This window comes from Syngnathus acus, chromosome 14 (assembly GCF_901709675.1).
Source record: "Syngnathus acus chromosome 14, fSynAcu1.2, whole genome shotgun sequence".
Classification (NCBI taxonomy): domain Eukaryota; kingdom Metazoa; phylum Chordata; class Actinopteri; order Syngnathiformes; family Syngnathidae; genus Syngnathus; species Syngnathus acus.
The window spans coordinates 4,150,219-4,169,881 of NC_051099.1; the positions used below are offsets into that span (position 1 = coordinate 4,150,219).

The 19,663-nt window shown below is 40.5% G+C and overlaps 4 protein-coding genes across 9 annotated transcripts in view; 2 read left to right on the forward strand and 2 right to left on the reverse strand.

Annotated features, from left to right (window-relative positions):
- Window positions 1-980: 980 nt before the first annotated feature.
- On the forward strand, window positions 981-15,315 carry zswim7 (zinc finger, SWIM-type containing 7). Of its 2 annotated transcripts, none has more exons than XM_037270624.1 (6): window positions 981-1,127; window positions 1,764-1,785; window positions 2,333-2,435; window positions 5,413-5,517; window positions 5,938-6,044; window positions 11,693-12,049. In XM_037270624.1, exons 1-5 carry the CDS (start codon window positions 1,022-1,024, stop codon window positions 6,040-6,042), a joined length of 441 nt encoding a protein of 146 aa, XP_037126519.1. In that variant the 5' UTR covers window positions 981-1,021; the 3' UTR covers window positions 6,043-6,044; window positions 11,693-12,049. The 2 variants fall into 2 exon arrangements, with proteins under 2 accessions (XP_037126519.1, XP_037126518.1); XM_037270623.1 differs by lacking the exon at window positions 11,693-12,049 and adding an exon at window positions 15,248-15,315 and having other exon boundaries at window positions 985-1,127.
- adora2b (adenosine A2b receptor) lies at window positions 6,857-13,619 on the reverse strand. Its single transcript, XM_037270596.1, has 3 exons — window positions 13,498-13,619; window positions 12,984-13,414; window positions 6,857-8,110 (listed from the first exon to the last, which is right to left on the reverse strand). Exons 2-3 carry the CDS (start codon window positions 13,316-13,318, stop codon window positions 7,387-7,389), a joined length of 1,059 nt encoding a protein of 352 aa, XP_037126491.1. The 5' UTR covers window positions 13,319-13,414; window positions 13,498-13,619; the 3' UTR covers window positions 6,857-7,386.
- Window positions 14,199-19,663, reverse strand: part of specc1 (sperm antigen with calponin homology and coiled-coil domains 1) — a 29,674-nt gene continuing 24,209 nt past the window's right edge. For all 4 annotated transcript variants that reach the window (XM_037270510.1, XM_037270511.1, XM_037270509.1 and 1 more), the window contains 3 exons: window positions 16,457-16,573; window positions 15,245-15,304; window positions 14,199-14,385 (listed from right to left, as the gene is read on the reverse strand). In XM_037270510.1, the coding sequence (XP_037126405.1) occupies window positions 14,296-14,385; window positions 15,245-15,304; window positions 16,457-16,573 (267 nt within the window). In that variant the 3' untranslated portion in view covers window positions 14,199-14,295. The remainder of the gene's footprint in view (window positions 14,386-15,244; window positions 15,305-16,456; window positions 16,574-19,663) is intronic.
- Window positions 15,248-19,663, forward strand: part of timm22 (translocase of inner mitochondrial membrane 22 homolog (yeast)) — a 30,616-nt gene continuing 26,200 nt past the window's right edge. The window contains exon 1 of one of the 2 annotated variants that reach the window (XM_037270613.1): window positions 15,248-15,310. The gene's annotated coding sequence lies outside the window, so the exon portion shown is untranslated. The remainder of the gene's footprint in view (window positions 15,311-19,663) is intronic. The other variant, XM_037270615.1, reaches the window with a different exon arrangement.

The following is a 19,663-nucleotide window of genomic DNA, read 5'->3' on the forward strand; positions in this document are numbered from 1 at the left end:
AGGTATATAATTAAACTATCAACACCGCAGTGTCACCTTCAATTGTCGCTTGGCTGTTTGTCATCTTTGAAACTAAATGTGTTCTTGTATCCCGTTCATCAAGTTTTTCAATTATTTGTCCCAGAATATGTTCAGATGGTTGTTTTCTGACAGTTCCCCATTTTTGTTTTGTTTTGTGTCCTGTTTAGATGGGATGGTTGCTGTTTACAAAGGAAATGGCAGAAAATGTTTACAAACTTGAATTTGAAAAGAAAGATGACTTGAAGCCGAAAAAGAATTAGTGTCTTTTCAAGCTAGAAATCCCGTGTGACTTTTTTTTTTTTTTTTTTTTGTCTTTTAAATTCAAACTTGAAAACGTATCCACTTTGATGTTGAAATGCAATGATTGTATGGCACAATGTCTTTCAGTTGGCTATTACGGGAGTTCAGACCAATCAAATAAAGTGGTTATTTTTTTTCCCACTGTGGTAAATTATCTTCACATGTGCAATTGAGAATCAACACGTCAGAAACACAGTACATATGATTTATTATTATTTGAAAAAGTGTCAAAGTTATTGAAACAGCTTAGGTTGCAATCAAGTTCTTGTGCATGATTTTATAGCAAGAAAAATAATGAAAATATTCCCCGTTAAAGCATTTTTGAAACAATGATGTAGAAGGACATAATGTTTCTCATGCACTTTTAAAATTAATTGAGATTTAAGTTTTCAAGTTTCTTCTGTCCAGTTTTAGTTTGACAGTGTATCCTGTCATCACAGTGGATCCTTAAATCAGTAATACGGACATACGACGTTGTATATTTCGAGGTTACGAACGGCGCAAAATAAAGTATTTTGCGTGTAATAATACGTCGTCACGTGTGACTTAGTGTTTTACATTTAATTGTTATATATTTTGAAACTGTTAAGTGTTTTCATAAAATTATTAATTATAGACATTTGTACAAATCCAGGTTACGTCATCACCGTAGCGGAAGTGTTTGATAGGAGGACGTACTGGATTGGCTGGATGACTTGAAATGACTTCCGTAAACAGTTCTGGCGGAAAAATGCCCGCCATTCTACCTGCAGTGGCAGAACAGCTTTTACAAAATATCCGTAAAACATACCAGGAAACTTCTCAAAGTAAGTTGACAGATACATTTAGATAGCACGACCTTAATTTACCTTTTTAAAAATTGACAAAGCTTTCACCGATAGAATGGCGGACGAACTGGTTGGCTCCCGCTTTATTAAACTTCGTTTGACGTACTTCATCCCAAATGACGTTTGGAATAAAAATAAACTTTCCCTTTTGACAATATTTCTTTTAATGTCATACAAGTGAATACTACCAAGTTCACTCATTTTTAGGTTTTACAATGTGGTTTTTCATGTGTAAAACTGTAGGGGGCGCTGCTGTTTCATATTCTCTTCATTAAACGTCAATTATATCCACCATGATAATGCCTTAATTATTTTGAATGCAATTATAGACTGTATAAAGGTGCCAACGATTACACCAGGTGCTTACGTCCTATGTTGTGTTATAGAGCAACACGGGTATCTCACCTGGGTCGTATCCTCACCTGTTTTCCACGCCTACCTGTTAAAACACCTAATTTTGGACAAGCATGAAAACAATCCCGATCATTTCAGGAACACTTGAGGATTGGTGTCTCAGAGGAACAGAGAAATAGAAATGTCGCTGGAGAATATCAGCTAAGGATGATAATTGTGAGAAGCAGTGATGTGATTATTTTTGTCTTTTTCTTTTTGCAGTTCCTGATGACTTGCTAACTGCGTAAGTGCCCCTCCTATTAATTATGGCTTTTGATTAGTGCAGGGTGTCCCCTGCCTATTTATCAAAGTCTGACCTAGATAATGGCAAGTGCTAAAGAAAATGTTTATTGTTTTTGGTTGTTTTTATTTTAAATGTTCATGTTAGTCATCCACCTGTGACTTCTCTCTTCTGAAAAGTATTGAGAAACCAAATCTCGTGATGAGAGTGACAAATAATCATGCTGATGCAAATATCAAGAAATTCCCATCATAGTGGTTTGAAGTGAACCATATCCAGACTACAAAGTTTTTTTTCCCCCCCTCCTGAGTAAGTCTTCCCAAAATTGGCACTAAAGTCATTTCTTGAAGAAAATAGCCTTATTTAGACCAGACAACATTTTAGAGTGTCAACAGTTGCAGACTGATTAATTCAACCATCATTTTTTATAGCACATGCCGTCAGCAGTGGAATTATTCCAATGACATGCATTTCCTATATGTTTAGAAAAAAGTGGGGGGGAAAATAATGGTTAATGTTATTGATTGCCCCCCTGTTGATTGTTTCTCAGGTTGAATTGTGTTTTTGGGCCCTGTGCAATCCGAGCTTTGGATCTGGTTGACCAACGCTCAGTCACCTGTCTGTCATCACCCAGTGGACGTAAGGCCTTCCAGGTACGTCACCTGCTTGCATCCATGGTTCCTTTTTTTTTTTTTTTAACAGACTAGCTGTGAAATAGGAAAAAAAAACTCTTTAGATCATTTGTTATGATAAAAAGGGGGGAACCACCGTGATTTCCTGTCAACTTCTTCAGGTTTTTTGAGCAAATGGGGGGAACTTTGAATTACAGTTCTGCTAAATACAGACATGTTGCTTTTGACTCAGTTTCACTGAGTTTTGTTGGCCTATTTGCGTTTTCACATCAAGGCTTTCTCATCTGGAGCTGAATGTTATTTGGCATTGCTGGATTTTCTCATAGTAATCATTAGAATTATGTTTAATTACAGTGTGTGTATATATGATTTGCAGAAAAAAGGATATTGTTGTTGTGGTCCTGCTCAGACCAACTGCTGTTGCCTCCATTATTTATTTGTATGTCCTTATTTGTATTTATTTTTTGAATTTTTTTAAAAATTAAAAAAATCTTTGTTTAGACTTTTAGTGACCTCTTAGTTGGATATAACTCTGAAGAAGTGTGGTGTGTGCTCTCTTGGCACTGTATCAAATGTTGAAAAAGAAGTTGATTCACTTCATTTTCATTATGTTGGTCATTTCCTGTTAACACATCAATGAGTACTTTTTGCCTGTTATCGCGGTAATGCACACTCTTCTTTCCTCAGCAGCATTGAATAAGACATGTGATATTTTACTCTTGAGATTTCTTTACCTTGTCTCCTCCAAATATTCTGTGACCTTCTCAAAAGGAATGTTGCACCGCAGAATATTAGAAGGCAATATGACAGGTAATAATACAAATAAAAATAATAATAAAAAAAAAAAATAATGATAAAATAGATTTTACTTTTACTTATTTTTTAGGCAAACCCAAATTCTAGGCAGTGAAAAAATGTGCTTGTCATAGTGTGCAATGATGGAGAAGAGTTACTCGTGCCTGTGGTTGTGGTCACTGTGACCCACATTTCCTGTAAACGCCTTCAGGTTCCTAAATTAAAAAGAACTCTAAAATAAAAGTGCTGCTAAATTCAGAAATGCATTGTATTGTACACTTTCATAGTTTTGTTGCTTTGAGGTCAAACCATTGTTGAGTCTTGGCAAAGTTTTTGTTGTACTGTATGCAATAGAAATCCAACTCCCACAGATCCGAACCACAGGTTTTCTCCTTTTGAGTGTTTTTAGAACTACACTTCCAGTAGGTGGCCCATATTTAAGAGTCTCGTGATGTAAAAGAGCAGCGCAAGGTCTGTGTGAATCGTAGTGACTCCCCAAGCGCTTGAAATTTCCTTGAAGCCCTGTTTGCGTTGCGGTTCTTGTGGACAGAGCGACGTCCAACATCCCGTAAGGCCAATCGTGCCTTCCCAACAAGTGTTCCCACGAGATCCAGTTCTTCAGGCCAGGACAAAGCTGAAGCTTTAGCCAGGCTTTAACTCTCACCGCTCTCTCCGCGGCGATTGAATGGCCGCACTTGATGTCGTGTGTTCCCAAGGAAGCTTGGCCTTCTGCCAGTCGAAGGCCTAAGCTGCCAAGCTTTGCTCCGTGAGGCCCCGGCAAAGCCACGTGATGCGACGCCGGAGGTCAACACACAAAACCCAACGTGTGAGGTGGTTTTTAACTACTGCTGATCTTTTTCCAGCATTTCCTGGCTTGGTTTTCGTTTTACTGCTTCTTGCTGCATCCTGCCGAGCACACTGCTCAAGTCAGGTCTTCTAAGTCTGGGTCATTGTTTCGTTTGTCTAATTTACAACGCAGTGTCACGTCGGATAAACGAGGTGCGTGTGACTCTGTAGGTCACCGGTCGAGGTAATTTATAGACCAAGCGGAGAATAATGGAGCCTGCTGGAGGTGTTCATCATCATGTCAAGCTGTTCTTGGGCTTGATTTACTAATAGTTTTGCAAGGGGGTAAAAAAACGGGTGCAAATTTGGTGGCGCTTGCCAATGTGATCGAGACAAACTAACGGCACATGCAATGAGCATATAATTTAGTACCCACTTGGGGTTTTAGGAAATGAGACATTCTTGGTGACTTGAATTACGGTCTGCAGCAGACACTTGAGTGGGAGAGAAGAAGGCAGGTGGTCATTAGACATCATGTTTGATTATTCATCATTTCCTCATCGCCGCCAAATAACTTGGCGGATGATGACGTCAGCCGGTGTAACCTTAGTCGATAGCTGACCCATCACCCAAGAACCTTGATTTTTTATTATTTTTTTTCTCCTCTGGGAATATCTGATTGATTTATTTACTGGACAAAATATACAAGCACATGACTTGTCTCCGCTCATGTGACTTTACTCAAAGAATTATTTATTCATTGGTGTTGAGACATTTCCTCCCTGAGTATTTAAAATACTACACTTAATTCCAGCGTATATTTAGATATGTGAAGAAAAAAAATTTGTCCTTCTCAAATTCTTACTTTTTTGTAGTATCCAAGTTTAGTGTTAAAATAATGAAATAATTGTAAATAAAATGTCATTTATAAATGGCTTTTTTTTTTTCTTTAAACCAATATTTTACATTCCCTTTTTCATTTTTTTTAAAAGGGTGTCTTTCTTGAAACATTTGTTTATATTCCAAATTGTTCAATAGACCAAGCCTTGAACTTTAGAACTTCACAATTGGCGTTTCTTTCGACGACCATTCCTCCGCCTATTATGTTTAGTGAAGCCAAGTGTTGTCTTTGGACCGCTTTGAGTTCAGCATAATAATACTCATTCAAAAATAATCACTTCAAGTTACAAGCTCCCGTTTTGAGTTATTTTTAATCTTAATATTCAGTCATGCCTGGAGTTCGAGGGCCATTGGGATGTAATAAAACGTGTTTTTCCCTCCCTGCCTTGCTTGATCCGTTTCTCCACTACAATCATCTCTGAGCATCCAAATATGGCCAATACACTGAATTCCTGACTATAAAGTTGCATCAATCCATTGGATCCATTTTAGTAAAACTCATGATTTTTTTTTGCAGGTCAAAGGAGACTCGGGGAGGTTGTACACTTGTTTCACATCCTGCCACTACTGCCCATGTCCCACCTTTGCTTACACGGTGTTACGAAGGGATGAAGGCCTGCTGGTAAGGATCTCAAATGAAGACAAAACTGTCTTCCAACTATTGTCTCGTCACTCGGGCGTGTGTTGTAAGTGAGGCAAAGCAGAAGTTGAAATATGTGCAACGGGATATTTGGGCCGTGTGCTGCTCCGGTATTAGTGCTAAGCGGCTTCTTGTGTCGCATTTAAGTGCTTTGAGAATGTCGCCACAATTGGCCCAGTGCACTTGAACTATGACTGATCTCATTTCAGTAAACCGTCCGCATGTTCACACTTGCTCTCGCACCTCTGCACCTCTGATCGCATCTCTCAGATAACCCATATGGTATTCGGCGTAGCTACTCTACAAAAGCGCGACAGTGAAATTACGAGACAGCATGGCACGGTTTGCTCAGGTTTTGGATGTGGCCATGACTAATGACAGTGCCGTTGTCTTTTTTTGCAGTGCAAGCACATTCTGGCCGCGTACCTGTGCGAGGCCGTGGGTGCGACCTCCACTCAAAGTGTGTCGGATGAGCAAATGACAGCGCTGCTCAGTGGGACCTTGTAACTGTGAGTCCCACTAATTTTCCACTATGCTGCCAATAATTTTTTTTTTGTGTGCGTCTTTTTTAGTGGACATATTTTTGGCCACCTTTAAAGAGTCCCTAAGAGTTCCGGGGGAAACATCTGTTTTTATTTTTAGCTTCCTGGTTGGGAAACATCATGTTTATTTTCCACTTTGAAAAACATTTTTCTAATCTGTCAAAATACCTCAATGACTTTCATGATACGATATAAACTTTTATTCACAAAATATTTGACAGTAAATACGTACAGATTGCACCCAAAAGTTGAATAAAGACACGAAAGCAACAGTTGCTGTAGGTCGGGGATCGTTTCCGATCTTGGTTATGTCACAAAAACAAATAGCATGACATTTACAGTACGTATTACACGCCAGTCAACTAAGACAACACATGACAGTGCAGTATAGATGTCTCCATTGGAATGTTGACACACTCCTGTATATTTAGCCCTTGAGATCAGTCAGACGAGAACATCAGCCAAAGCAATTGACATTAAACAAGCAAGCGCCATCTTTGTTTTGGCCTTGTACTTTTAACACCGCGAACGTTCTTGTCATGTAACAGACATCATCATAACAGTCCTCATCTATGAAAAATAGTTTTGAGTTGGAACACAGTTGGCTGCTGACACCACCCAGTTAAAAAAAAAAAAATAGAATAGAGTAGTACAGCTTCACCGTTGGGTGTGGTTTGATTTATTATGCCTAAAATCCTTCAAGTAGATTTATAATTGTTGAGTAGGGGGATCTTTTGGCTGGAAATCACTCAAGTGGTAGAATATTGGAAGACATAGTAGTAAAATCTCCTTCAATTCATTTTGTCATTTCCAGCCCAAATATACCAATTTAACAAATACAAATTCCATAAATAATTTCCTTTTGACCTACAAAAGGAAGCAACTGAAGACACAACGATTCAATCAATGATTTTACGTTCAACACTTTCTGAGTGGGAGGGGCCGGGGAGGTGATCAGAAATGACCCCACCAAGTACTTCGGTTGTACCTTTTGAGGTCCACAAGTCCAGATCCACCAAAACCTTTAATGTTCACATTCACAAAGATTCCATTACTGTAATAAATAAACACTTGAACTACCTTTTGGCAGCATAAAATAAAAAAACAGGACTGTTGCAGTTGTATCAGGGCTTACTTTGAACAATATCATTTTTAGAACGTTTTGGGACCCTAACCCAGTCTGATACATCCAGTTAGTGTTACCTCAACGACAAGAAAGCCTTCACGTTATAAAAGTTCGACCCCCCCCCCTCCTCGAGGCGTGTTACCCTGCTCGTGTAAACATCATTCAGCGGAAACAGTGGCGAGTCTATAGGAGAGGATCTACAGTCATGTGGATCTGGTCTCTGGTGCGCCTGCTGCCGTTGGAGCTGACGTAGAGCTCTTCTTTGCGACACAGCACGTGGCGTTCCAGAATCTTACGGAAGGTGTTTCTGAAGTCCTGGATGCGGTAAGCGTAGATGACAGGGTTGACGGCCGAGTTAGCGTGGGATAGAATGATGGCTACGTACATGACTACTTCGGGTTTGACCAGTTCCTTGTAGAAGAGCGTGAGGCAGTTGAGGATATGGACGGGCAGCCAGCAAATGGCGAAGAGCCCCACGATGATGGATAGCGATTTGGCGGCGCGGATTTCCCGCTGCAATAGGCTGTGATGATGGTTGTCGCCGTTGGAGACGCATTTGAGCTCAATCTGCCTCAGCTGCATCCTGGCCACCGTGAAGATTTTCATGTAGATGCCGAGCATGATGAGGAGCGGCAGCAGAACGCAGACAAAGAAGTTAAAGTAGACCATGTACTCCATGTCCACCACGCTCTCAAAGAAACATCTGAGCTTGCAACTCCGGGGTCGTAAATGGCCGCCTTTCGGTTGACCGTTCGTAGTGTTGTCCGCCGTGCTGGCGTTGACATTCCTGCAACTCCGGTGTTTGATGTTCCAACCGAAGAAAGGGACCAGCCCGATGACGAAGGACAGGATCCATAAAATAGCGATGATCTCTCTGGCTTTTTTTCCTGTCATCAACTGTTTGTACCTGCATTTAGCAACAAAAACATATTTGGACTGAATCGTACATTCTCTCGCTTCAATTATAATTGACTTTTATTCCTCCTCATTCTTGTATTTGCTTTCATATTATTGTTTAAATGATTAAATTAATGACATTTAATTTATGAAATGAATTGTTTTCAAATTAATGTATTAATTACAATTTAATTTATTCAATAAATTAATGTCATTTATTCATTTAATTAAATTCATGTATTAAATACAATTTATTTTAAATACAATTTATTTTCAGGAATTTAATGTATTAATTCAATCAAATTCATGTATTAATTAAAATTGATTTTAAATTTTATTTTCAGGAATGTAAGTTTAAAACGTCTTAACCAATACGACTGAAACGTGCGTGATGTGGGCAGGTGGTTGAGTGGTTCACATGTTCGCCTCATAGTTCTGAGACTCGGGTTTCAAATGTCAGCTCTGGCCTCCTTGTGTGGCATTTGCATGTTCTACCCGTGTTTGAGTTTCCCCGGCTTCCTCTCACATTCTAAAAACATGGGTTCAAATTGTCCACTAGTAAGAGGGTGAAGGTGAACGCTCCCTATAAGACGGTCAAGTCAGGTGGGCTAAGCTCCAGCTTACCTGTAATTAAAGCGGATAATCACTCGAAAATGGATTCATTTGCTCGAGCGCCTCGCCGTAAAGCCGAGAGGTTGACTCCAGGAAGCTCACCCAGTCCATCAGCAACATTGCAGTTTCCGAGAGGGCAGGGATAGGTCACTAAACTCGCACGCAGAAATAAATCATGCCTAGCGCAAGATAAAAATATTCCTGGTTTTACCACATCTTGGCAAACCATATGTAAACATGCAGACGCAGAGGAAAAAAAATTGCTGGATGTTGCGCCGTCATTGTGCTATTATTATATATGATGTGCAATATTGCAAAAGTGCACAATTTCCACAAAAATATTCTTCCACTCTGTGTTGTCATAGCCCCGAGTTACGTAAGCCTAATGACTAAACCCTCACTTCAACTTTTCTTGATTTACATTCTGCATCTGTCCCACTTTTTTTTTTTTTATTCACGTCGCCAAGGAGCAAGGCTCTTCGCACGTCCAAACAAAAGCGGCTAATAAAGTAGATTAGCAGCGCTCAGCAGGAGCTCAAAGGACTAATGGTCACGTCCCGGTCGGCAGCATCCCGCAGGCTGTTTCCTGACGTGACGTCAGGCTGCCGCGTGCTTAACGACACACACACACACGTAGCGCCAACAATCCTCCACAAGATGACGTTGACATCCGCTCCCAAATTATCAGCAGCTATGGCTGAATGTAAAGCGTCGCACGTCATTTTAAATATATTGGGCCGGATATTTATATAAAGTGCCTGATTTGAGTGTTTGTCAATTATTAGCCCATCTGAGCCTCCTAATAGCTGCAAATGAGCCCATTTGGGACTTCTGGGAGCAGTGTGGCGTGAGCTCGGCCGTGTGGCCGGCAACACCCCCCACCTCCACCAGCCAGGAGTGCATGCAGCCCCCAAGGGCATGAATTATGCACCAAGCTTGCAGGCCACCTGTTCTTCTCTATCTTCTGCTCACTTGGTCAAGCTCGTATGCGGCTAACCCTCCGCCCCCGCCTTCACAAGGGAGTGGCCAGCCAGTCGCAGGATTAGTTGCGGCATGACGGCACTTCGCTGGCATCCATCTTTGTTGTGTTTTCAGTTTTTATCGCGGCCTGCCTCGGCTAAACCATAAAGGGTACGTCCACACCCTGAGGCCAGGAAGCGCTGCCAGGCCTCACACACACACGCTGCAATCTTGATTTTGTTTCACTTGAGCTTCTACAGGCTCAAGATAGACACAATTAGGATTACAGAATTTACAATCCCATATTTTCCTCATAAACTGTGGAATATTTCAAAAATCTTCAATAGACATTGTCTACCATTTTGTTTGATGACAAATTTATGGTTGCTTCCTTATGACAAAGCAACCACACATCTGTATAGCCTTCACACTTCAGTGAGAATTCAGAATAGGGGAAGGGAGGGCGAGTACATCCTCATGAGAGTTTCATACAGTGTTTGCCAACTACACAATGATACTTGACAGTTTGGGACTATTTCCACAGCTAAGACATTTCATTTATTTATACACTGTCATTTCAGTAATTAGTAATCTCTCATTTCTCTTAGAGAATGATAATATAACCCTGAGTATTTTTTCCTATTGTTTGTCTACCTGTGTTGCTGCACTATTTGTCTCCAACAAAATTAAATATGCACTATAAATAAACCAACCCAACATCAAGTCTAATACTATGCCCCCCACGAATGAAATAAAATGTCAGGTCAGCTGGTCTAATATGTTGTTTAGACAAAATAACAATACAGACCAGCGGCATGGTCTTTTCGTACGTGATACAAAACGGGAAGAAGGGGCCCCCAAGGAAATCGTCCAGTGTGTGTGTGTGTGTTGCCTGTCCCAGGAGCCTGAAAACATCTGGCCTGGCCCTTTTGCTTCCACTATAAGCATCTGTAAAAACACTTTATCTCAAAGCAAATCCGGATCCCAAATAGTTGCGGAATGCTCTCACACATACACCAAACACCGTCTGTTTGTGTGTGTGACACGGAGGCATCACAGTATCATTCGGTAATTTGAGCCAGGCTGATCTTATTAGTGGGCATGTGGCGAGGGTGGGAGGCCTTTTTAGAGACCGCTAACGTCATGTCGCGTCTATTATACGGAGTAAGTGTATCTGTTGTGAGTGGGGTTGACAATTTCCGGTAACGGAAATTGAGGTAAAGTCAAGGTATCAATGTAGTTAAATGATTATATTTGCCAGGATTATGCAATCATATATTTTCCATATATATACATTTCTAATCAATTAGCCAACTAGCCAATTTTTATTGCAAATTCCTCTTTTCCCCATGGAAAATTTCAACGGTCAATTTCCCGGAATTTAGCAACCCGGACTTGTGAGTCATTGGTGATGTAGTAGTTGGCTTGTCTAACTTTGATGCATGCAGAGTGGCTTCACTCCACACCCAGTGATTGTGTAAACATGAGTGTGAATAGTTTTCTGTCTGGATAGGGACTCTGTGATTAGTTGCCAAAAAAGATGCAATTAACTTGCTTGTCTACCTGTTGCTGGTCATACATCAGAATAATAGTTTTGTGTTTTTATGTGATCTTAAATAATTAGCTTCCTTGCCTTCTAGTATTTTATCTAGTATGTTTTGAAAAGTAAGTTTGTCCCATTTGAGTTTTCAATTCTGTTTAATGGCTAATTGGGTCTCCTGATTTTGAGCCTCAGTGGAAGAGCCGTCAATCATTTACGGGAAAAATGTTTGGAGTCCAAGGTTGTTGCCACTTTTAAGACATAATTACTTGTTTGCAGGGCAGCTCTGATAGCAAATGGGAATAATTGTTCTTTTTCTGACATGCATCAATTTTATTTGAATGCTAACTATCATAACAGAAGTTTCAGGAAAAACTGAAATGCATTCCTCTGGTTTTTAATATAGTGTAACTTTGAGATGTTCAAACAAACAAAAGCTCAAATAGCTTGGTGGTAATGGTTTTGTGTTCAATTTCCAAGGCCACATGGACACATTTGCTGAGCCGCGAAGTTGGCGCTATTTGACTTTCCTCCTGACGCATGAAAATGTCCTTTCTTGCCAATGCTTGACGTTAATGGAAATGACAGCGCATCTCAAAAAGCCCCACGGGAGGGCACAGTGAACTTGCGTTGCTTTAAAACAAGCAGAAAAACAACAGCAACGGATCTCCTTTGTTCATTGATGAGTTCATGTATGCAAATTTGTGATTATGTCAACAGTCTTTAGTTTGATTTGTACTCAAGTGAGCGCAGCTGAATGCAACATAACTCAACATATCTGTGAATAATCACATGACTGGAGACCTTCAATGTTTCATTTTGGTTGGTGGGCAGTTTTTAATTTTTTTTTAATTTATTTACATTTTATTTATTCACTTGTAGAATGTCTAGCTAAGTTCAGGGCTTTATTTGATGCTATTTAGCTAACGATGTTGACATTGACATTTATAGGTGAGGGCGCAGCAAATTGGTGCAATAATCTTTTTGCTCAAATAATTGGTTAATGATCACTGACCACACCCATCTTTTCTTTAAAAGAAGGGGCAAAAATGTACATAAACAGCTTCAGAGCTATTTTCTGCAAATTCATCTTAGTAGCAGACCAGCGTGTTTTTTAAAAAATTTTTTTTTTTTTAAATGTTTGCTCAATTCAAGCAACTTCTTGTAATAGCATATTGCATACAATGTGCACACATATGTATTTCACACTTTCATTATTTGGAGAAGTAACAGAAAATGAGGTTCAACGCAAAAAGGCAGCCAAGCCTTGCACAAATACAATTCCATCTTTAAGATGCAGATAGTCGTGTTTGCCAGTCCATTGATTTTATATTAGTAGCAGGCAGTAAAGACGCATGTGTATAATTGGAAACCTCACATAACTACATTTTGTACCGAAACACAATTTTTATTTAGGGGCCTAACAATTTTACCATTTATATTACTAACATTTATTGCAAGATTATTAGTTAGCACAACAAAAAGTTGTTTGCTTCCCACTCAAAGTCAGGTTGGACGCAGCCTCCATCACCCAGGATCGAAGAATAAATTCCTAACTTTATGGATAAAGTTGTGAAACTAGGTCAAACGCAATTAATGCTCAAATATTCATTTACACAATATGGTAGATTACTTAACACATACCAACATTTAATTCCTCGTTAATGCTGATCTTATTAGTTTTCTATATTATTAATACTATATTGCATAAAATAGCAGCAACAAGAATGGAGCACCGCCCCCTCCCCTCCTCAATATGACGTATGCTCACCTGAGAGGGATTTTAACAGCCAGGTATCTGTCAATAGCGATGGCGAGTAGACTGAAGATGGAGCTCTGGGTGAGAACCAGAACGAAACAGGCCATGAAGAGACAGCCATAAAAGTCCAGTCGGATGCCGATGCTGATAGTGATAGCGAAAGGAATTGCCAGGCAGCCCACCAGGATGTCCGCCACGGCCAAAGACACCAAAAAATAGTTGGTGGCGTTCTTTAGTGTGGTATTAATGGCCACAGCCCAGCAAACCAAAACGTTGCCGGAGATGGAGAACAGAGCAATGACCACTTCAATGATAATGTAAAGCGTCTTCATTCCTTCGTCATTCATTCTTCTGAGACGAGGAGCTCCCTACAAGTCTACAGGCAGGGCGCAAGTCTTTAGTTTGGAGTCCAGGAATAGTCCACAAGCTGCTAAAGTGGCCATCTGGAAAGAAGCAAAAAAAAAGCAGCATAAACAGCAGAAGCTGCAGCTGCGACTTTAATGCAATCGTTTTTTGCTTTTCTTACCTTTGCAAAGCTTTGCATCGTCTGTGGTCGCGTCCACGCCACTGAGGACTTTCCACTAGTGTGGCGCAACTTTCCTCCCTGACAGCACTTTTCAAGTCGAGGAGGAGCAGGACGGCTCATGCTGACATTTTCATACAAGCCACGCCCCTCTCTCGCTCTCACCCACGCGACACGCACACGATCTTCTTAAGTGTAAACGCAATCACGATGAGAGGAATCCCGAAATGCACGGCCACCAGTGAGCCGTGCGTAATTACGCACGGAATAGAAGCGAATCCAAACACACGCGCACGACACGTTTCTGCTTCCATTATGTTAAAACGTGACGATCTCCTCGTGCAAATGAGCAACAGTGGGCTAAAGTGCACTTTCCTAACGACTTGTTGATTAAAAAAAAAAAGCCGTCAATCATTAAAATATCTGATTTCTGGGACAATCAGCTGAACCAATTTCAGCCCTCTTTACCCTCGAGACAGCCTGCTTTAAATAAATGCATCAAAATTGACATTCCTTTATTAATGCAACAGCTTAAAATAGAAAATGTTGGTCCACAATTACACCTCAAGATGCACGTACATAAATAATGTTTTGGAATTAACACATTTTAAATATTAAATTCTGCCACAGTGTTTTTTTATTTTTATTGCTCACAATAGGTTAGCTATGCAAAGCTGATGTAGAAAAAAAAAAAAACAACAACATTTAATCATGTACACTTTTTAAACACATGGGCTCGAGTGTCCAGCACCAGGCAGGAGTCGAAATTTGCCAGTAAGGTGAATATCGTGCAAATGCCGATCAGGTCTCAAAGTACTTGTAGATCTGAGAGACGTACTGCATGACGCTCTGCCAGTCGGGCCTGTCTGTCTGCATCAGCTCCTCGATGTTCTGCCCAGAGCAAATAAATGAAGTGTCATGACGGTACAAATAGATCCAAAGTGAAATATTTAAATAAAGTTGTATTATTTTTTTTATACAAGTAAAAAATATGATTTAATAACAGTTGATAGATTTCATAAAATTGGTATGATCGTCTGGAACATTTCCTATAAGAAAAAATTGATTTGAAATGCAGTTTAAATTGAATCGCAGCCTCCCGTGTTCCCTTTTAAAGTGAAAAGATGAACATTTCCAATCTTTGTAGCTAGATGCATTTTTTTTTTTTTACTGTGGTCAGGATGGAACATTCTTTCACATTACGCAGTCCTCGTGGGGGTCTTTCTGGCTTTTTGCAGATACAAAATAAATGAGCTGTTGCACTGATTTATGTACTGTGTTTAAAACACAAAACCCGTCCGTCTCCAACATGCGCACTTCCTATGAACCTAGCTTTGAAAGTAGCTAAATAAACATTCAACATGAATGCAAAGATTTACATTTCAGGCATTTTTCTGCTATCAAAGAGACGCAAAGGGCCGACTCCCGTAGTCCCGATAAAACAGATTGGGACGGTTTGAAGGAACTCAGACTAAACTGTTTGGTGGAAGAATTCAAGGTTGTTTTGGAAGATATCAGGAGGAGGATGACATAGCAAGAGAAGTCCAGTTAATGTTTAAACTCTCTTGGGAAAATTATTTTATATACTACTACTGAGTAGGGATATATTTTGACTCTTAAAAACAAAAAGGTCAAAAATGATTTGTTTTTCTATCAGATATAGTCCATCTGACTGTTCTTAGGTGAAACCTATTAAATATCGATATTTTTTAAACCTATTAAATAAACCTATTGTGCCATTTCTACTCACCAGGGAAGTTTTGATGCCAATACTCTCGGCGGCCTGAAAAGCCAGCGTCAGATTCCGGATCTGAAGGTAAAATTAATCACACTGTCACATTGTCTTGCAAAAATGCACACACAAAACTGGATACATTTTTAGTCGATTCTTTAATAGATATATTTTTTTTATCTCAGTTGAAAAGTTCACATCGGGGCTAAACGAGACAGTATAAAAATTGCAAACCGGATTTTCTTTAAAAAGCAATAACGTCCTCCTATCTGTAGCAAGCAATGTCATTTTTGTCCCATGTTGTAATCTCAAGTAGCATTTTGCAAGTGTCCTGCACTCTCTCCCCAATTATGCCATAAACTGAAGCGAGCGAGCACCTGAACTCATCATGTTTGCCTTCAAACTGCCCGCACCGTTTTGGATGATAAAGTACTCCACTATCAATATTATTAAATCAATTCGGATCTAGTCATGGCTGGAAAAGAGCACCTTTCCCTGTTTCCTGCCTAAAACTCCAGGCCATCGATTACAATCTTGGGTAAAAACATCTGATGATAAAGGGCGAGAGGGGCCGTAATGGGATTAGTGGAAGGACAGATTACACTGGAAAGAGCTGCTTGGCTGTTTGGGCCCCGAGGGTGAAGTCACTCAGCAAGAGTTATTAAAGTCAACTCCCGTCTATTGAATTATTCAGCACGGTGGCAGCGCCGTGTCTCTGTCATCAACTTAATGTAACGCGCCCGACTCATTCGTCACTTAGGATGAAAAAGTACCGGCGTTTGACTTTTTGGTTTTAACGCGGCAAGCCACGGTATGCTGCTCCGACCGTGTGACTAGCAACAATCTTTGGATCCCTCCACGCTTTGAAGAAAAAAAAAAAAAAACTGGAGCTAACTTTATCAAGAAAGTATGTAGCCTAGTTTAACAGTGGGAACAAAAACAAACGTTCCTTAGATATGAATGCTGAATGCCTGATTGTGGTTTAGAAGAGATTGTACAGTAGATACCCTCAGGGTTTATTTTATTAATTTATGGAAAAAAAAAATCAGAAAGAGCCACAAGCAACCCTTGTGACATTAAGTGTATACATAACTGATTTGTTCGCTTATGAGTGTAGGGGCTCGTGATGGATCTAAGTCAAAACAATGTTGCGCAATATGCTGTATTGTAAATATACAAATTTATAAAGTCAAATCGAGCATGTTTCTGTGTTTTCCCGAAGTCTTGTACCTTATCTTGACTGATGAGTTCCTGGTAGGGGATGTGGGCGGGCAAATATGTGTGCAGAAGGGCGCAAAAAGCCAAACCATCACTCCAACTGCTGCTGAAGTTGGTCACGTCAATATTCTGTCCACAAACAAAAGACGGAGGTTAGAATAAGAGGTTTTGGTGGGATATTAATGCCTTTTCAAGATGTTATCAGGATCTTCTTGGATCCCTTTTGTTAATCTCCCCTCTGTGAGGAGCACAAATGGGAGCATGTTCACTCAGGTGAAAAGGTCAGAAGCGTGGTACATACAGTCATGATTAAGGAAGGTCACATTTAAATATTTTTTTTAAGCAGGTCTTTCACAGCCCGTTTTTTTTTTTTTTTTTTTTGTCCTGGAGGGGTGGTTCTTGTTAACAGAGTCTTCTGCACGTCCAGTTTGAATGGGGATGTTGCAAGTCGCAGAGCATCGCTTTGAAAGGACAACAGCTTATTATTATTATGAGGGGACAGCCTGGCTCCAAGCTGTTGTTTGCTTCAGTTCCGCTTTCTAATTTCTCTGAGTACACTAAAGTCATATTCGTTGTCAAAAACGTAGGAAACCTGTAAAATCCAGTTGTGGAACAATAGTTTATTGTGTGTGTCGTGGGGGGGGTTCTTCCTTTGTGTGAATTTTCCCTTACCTCCATAGCCCAGTGCTAGCCAGCGCATGTTGGTTTCAATTCTTGTCTTAATATGTCAGGAGAGTCTTCTAATGGCGCAATAATCGTATAAATAAAATTGATTGTAATTTTATGCGCAGTTTGAACATTTAATTTAGTGATTCTTTGGCATACCACTAGAGGGTGCCTGCATACCACGCGTTGTATCATTGCTGTAAAAAAAAACTGGTTTTATAAAGTGTAATTAAACAGAAAATCATAACTAGACTGTAATCCATTCAGGGGCGTGGCCTAATGAGTGACATCAGAAGCAGCAGTTTAAGCGTTATTAGCATCGACCCCATATTCCTTATTTTCATTTTTGTATTTGTGTGTCTTACCATCTGCCCTATTCAATAACTAGGTCGAGTTTTGTGTACAGCTTTGAATCAGCCTTCCAGCGCCACCACAAGTGACGGATCAGACGTTTGTTTACTGACGCTTCAAACCGCCCGGTCATCAATCTGTGCCTCAAGGAGCAGAGTCCAGCTGATTTTTCATTCCAAATATCTAATCAGAGGATTGATCCAAAGCAGTGACTGCAGGCCAATGCAATTAGCTTACCTGATTGGACACCAAAACTACATAGCTCCCCAGGTCCTGGGGAAACTAATGCAAAAAACAAAATCTTAACTTTCGGCCCACAAAACCTGAGCTTCACCGTAAAGTTCGAATTTCTTTCCAATATCCCAGTTAGCCTTATAGTGCTGGAAGCATCTGCGCTAATTAACAAATAGCATGACTTACCCATTTTAGACACTAGATGACTTCAGGATCTTTGGTGATAGGATGTCATGATGGATTTAGATCATTCGAATTGAATTGAAGAAATCAATCCAGGAATCACATTTAATTATCAATAGCTAACAAGAACAGAACACACATTTCATATCAATGTGCAATATTATTCAAAGTCAAATTAAGTGAGCGTGGGTTGCTGTGCCCTTAAACCATCCATCAGTCACAGCGTCCAAGTCTAAGGGGCAGGTGTGTGCAGTCATGTCAGCCCTCATTCCCTTCCTGTTGCATTATAAGTAGCCGTGTGTGTGTGTGTGTGTGACACATAATACGCACGCGCTCAGTGATTAAATGTTAGTCAGAATGCAGACACTCCGAGACAAAGATAGATCATGACAAACAAATAAGGAGAGGGCCGCACGTGTATGTGCATCAGGTCTGAAATGATGGTTTGGGGTGGGCGGGGCTAATAGAGGCCAGCGGTTGCCGGGTTTCGGCGAGAGTGAGGCATGCATGCTAAAACAGCAAGGGCGGCTCACAAAAGCAAACACAGCATCAAGCGACAGGAAGTGTCTAGCTTGGCACAAAAGGCAGAGCCATGGCTTTTTTTTTTTTTTTGGGGGCAGGCTCAGGAGAGAGAGGGAAGATTTGGATATGATGAAGAACAGAACTTGATTTTTGTACAATAGAAAAGACGATAACTGCATGACTTGAGAAGGTTGCAAAATGGATGAAAGCAGGGGAGACATCAGCCTGAGAGCTTTGTGTGACTGATGAGCTCGGTATATTTCCTGTCAGGCAATCACTTTACCTCACCACCATGAGCACAACAGCGACCAGGGAGAAAAAAATAAATTGACAAAAAGAAGACAGACATGTACAAGAAATGGAAGCTTGCGTGAAGGTCACAAAATTTGACTCCCTTCCAGCACGTGTGAGAGTTGTATCACCTGATCACATTTTAGTAGACCTGGATTTTCTTTTTACGATCCATTCAAAGGAGCTCCTCTAAGCGGCAGTCTGCCAAAACCACGCCCATCCTGGGGAGCCCCACAGCAAGCTCTTTTTTTTTTTATGGCCATTTATCCGCTCATCAAATAACCCAATTTTCCTTGAATCACGCAGCACAGCATTTCCTGCTATTGTTTTAATGGGCTTATTTGACAGAAGCTTGGAGTAGTTTCAATACGGAGTCAGCACATCAAGAGGTGTTGACGATACTCTTGTTGAACTCCGACGGACTGCTGGTCATTAGCTTTTATTTAACGGTGATGCAAAATTATTTTGGGCGGGTTTACACCAAGGACCCAAACGGCTGTTCATGCATTCCTGGAGCGGCAGGAGCAGGACTTCGGAAGCAAAGGGTCAGGGTCGGAATGGAAAACGTCACTTAGTTGTTGGCTAGATAAGAACCTGCTTCCTGACTTCTGTTAAGGTGCTTTTGTACATGACCTTTGACCCCCCCCCCCCCCTCTTGAGGGAATATAATTGGTATAACAAATGAGCAGAATTTACACTTTGTTTTCTCATTCAGTGTCTGACCTCCATTCCTTCCACTCATGGGGGTCCGTTCCTGTCTTTCTATGTGTGTGTTTGTGAGAGAGAAAACGTGTTTCCCAGACAGGGCCGGATGAGCTGTTGCTCTGACAGACCCAGCTGAGCCCAACGCTTCGAGCCTTTGCTCATTGTTCCCATCTTAAACAAATAGGGCTTTTATTTTTGTTTGGCTTCTACGGTTAATGAGAAAACATTTTATAAGCGTCTGCAGTCTAAAATAGGACATCAAAGTGG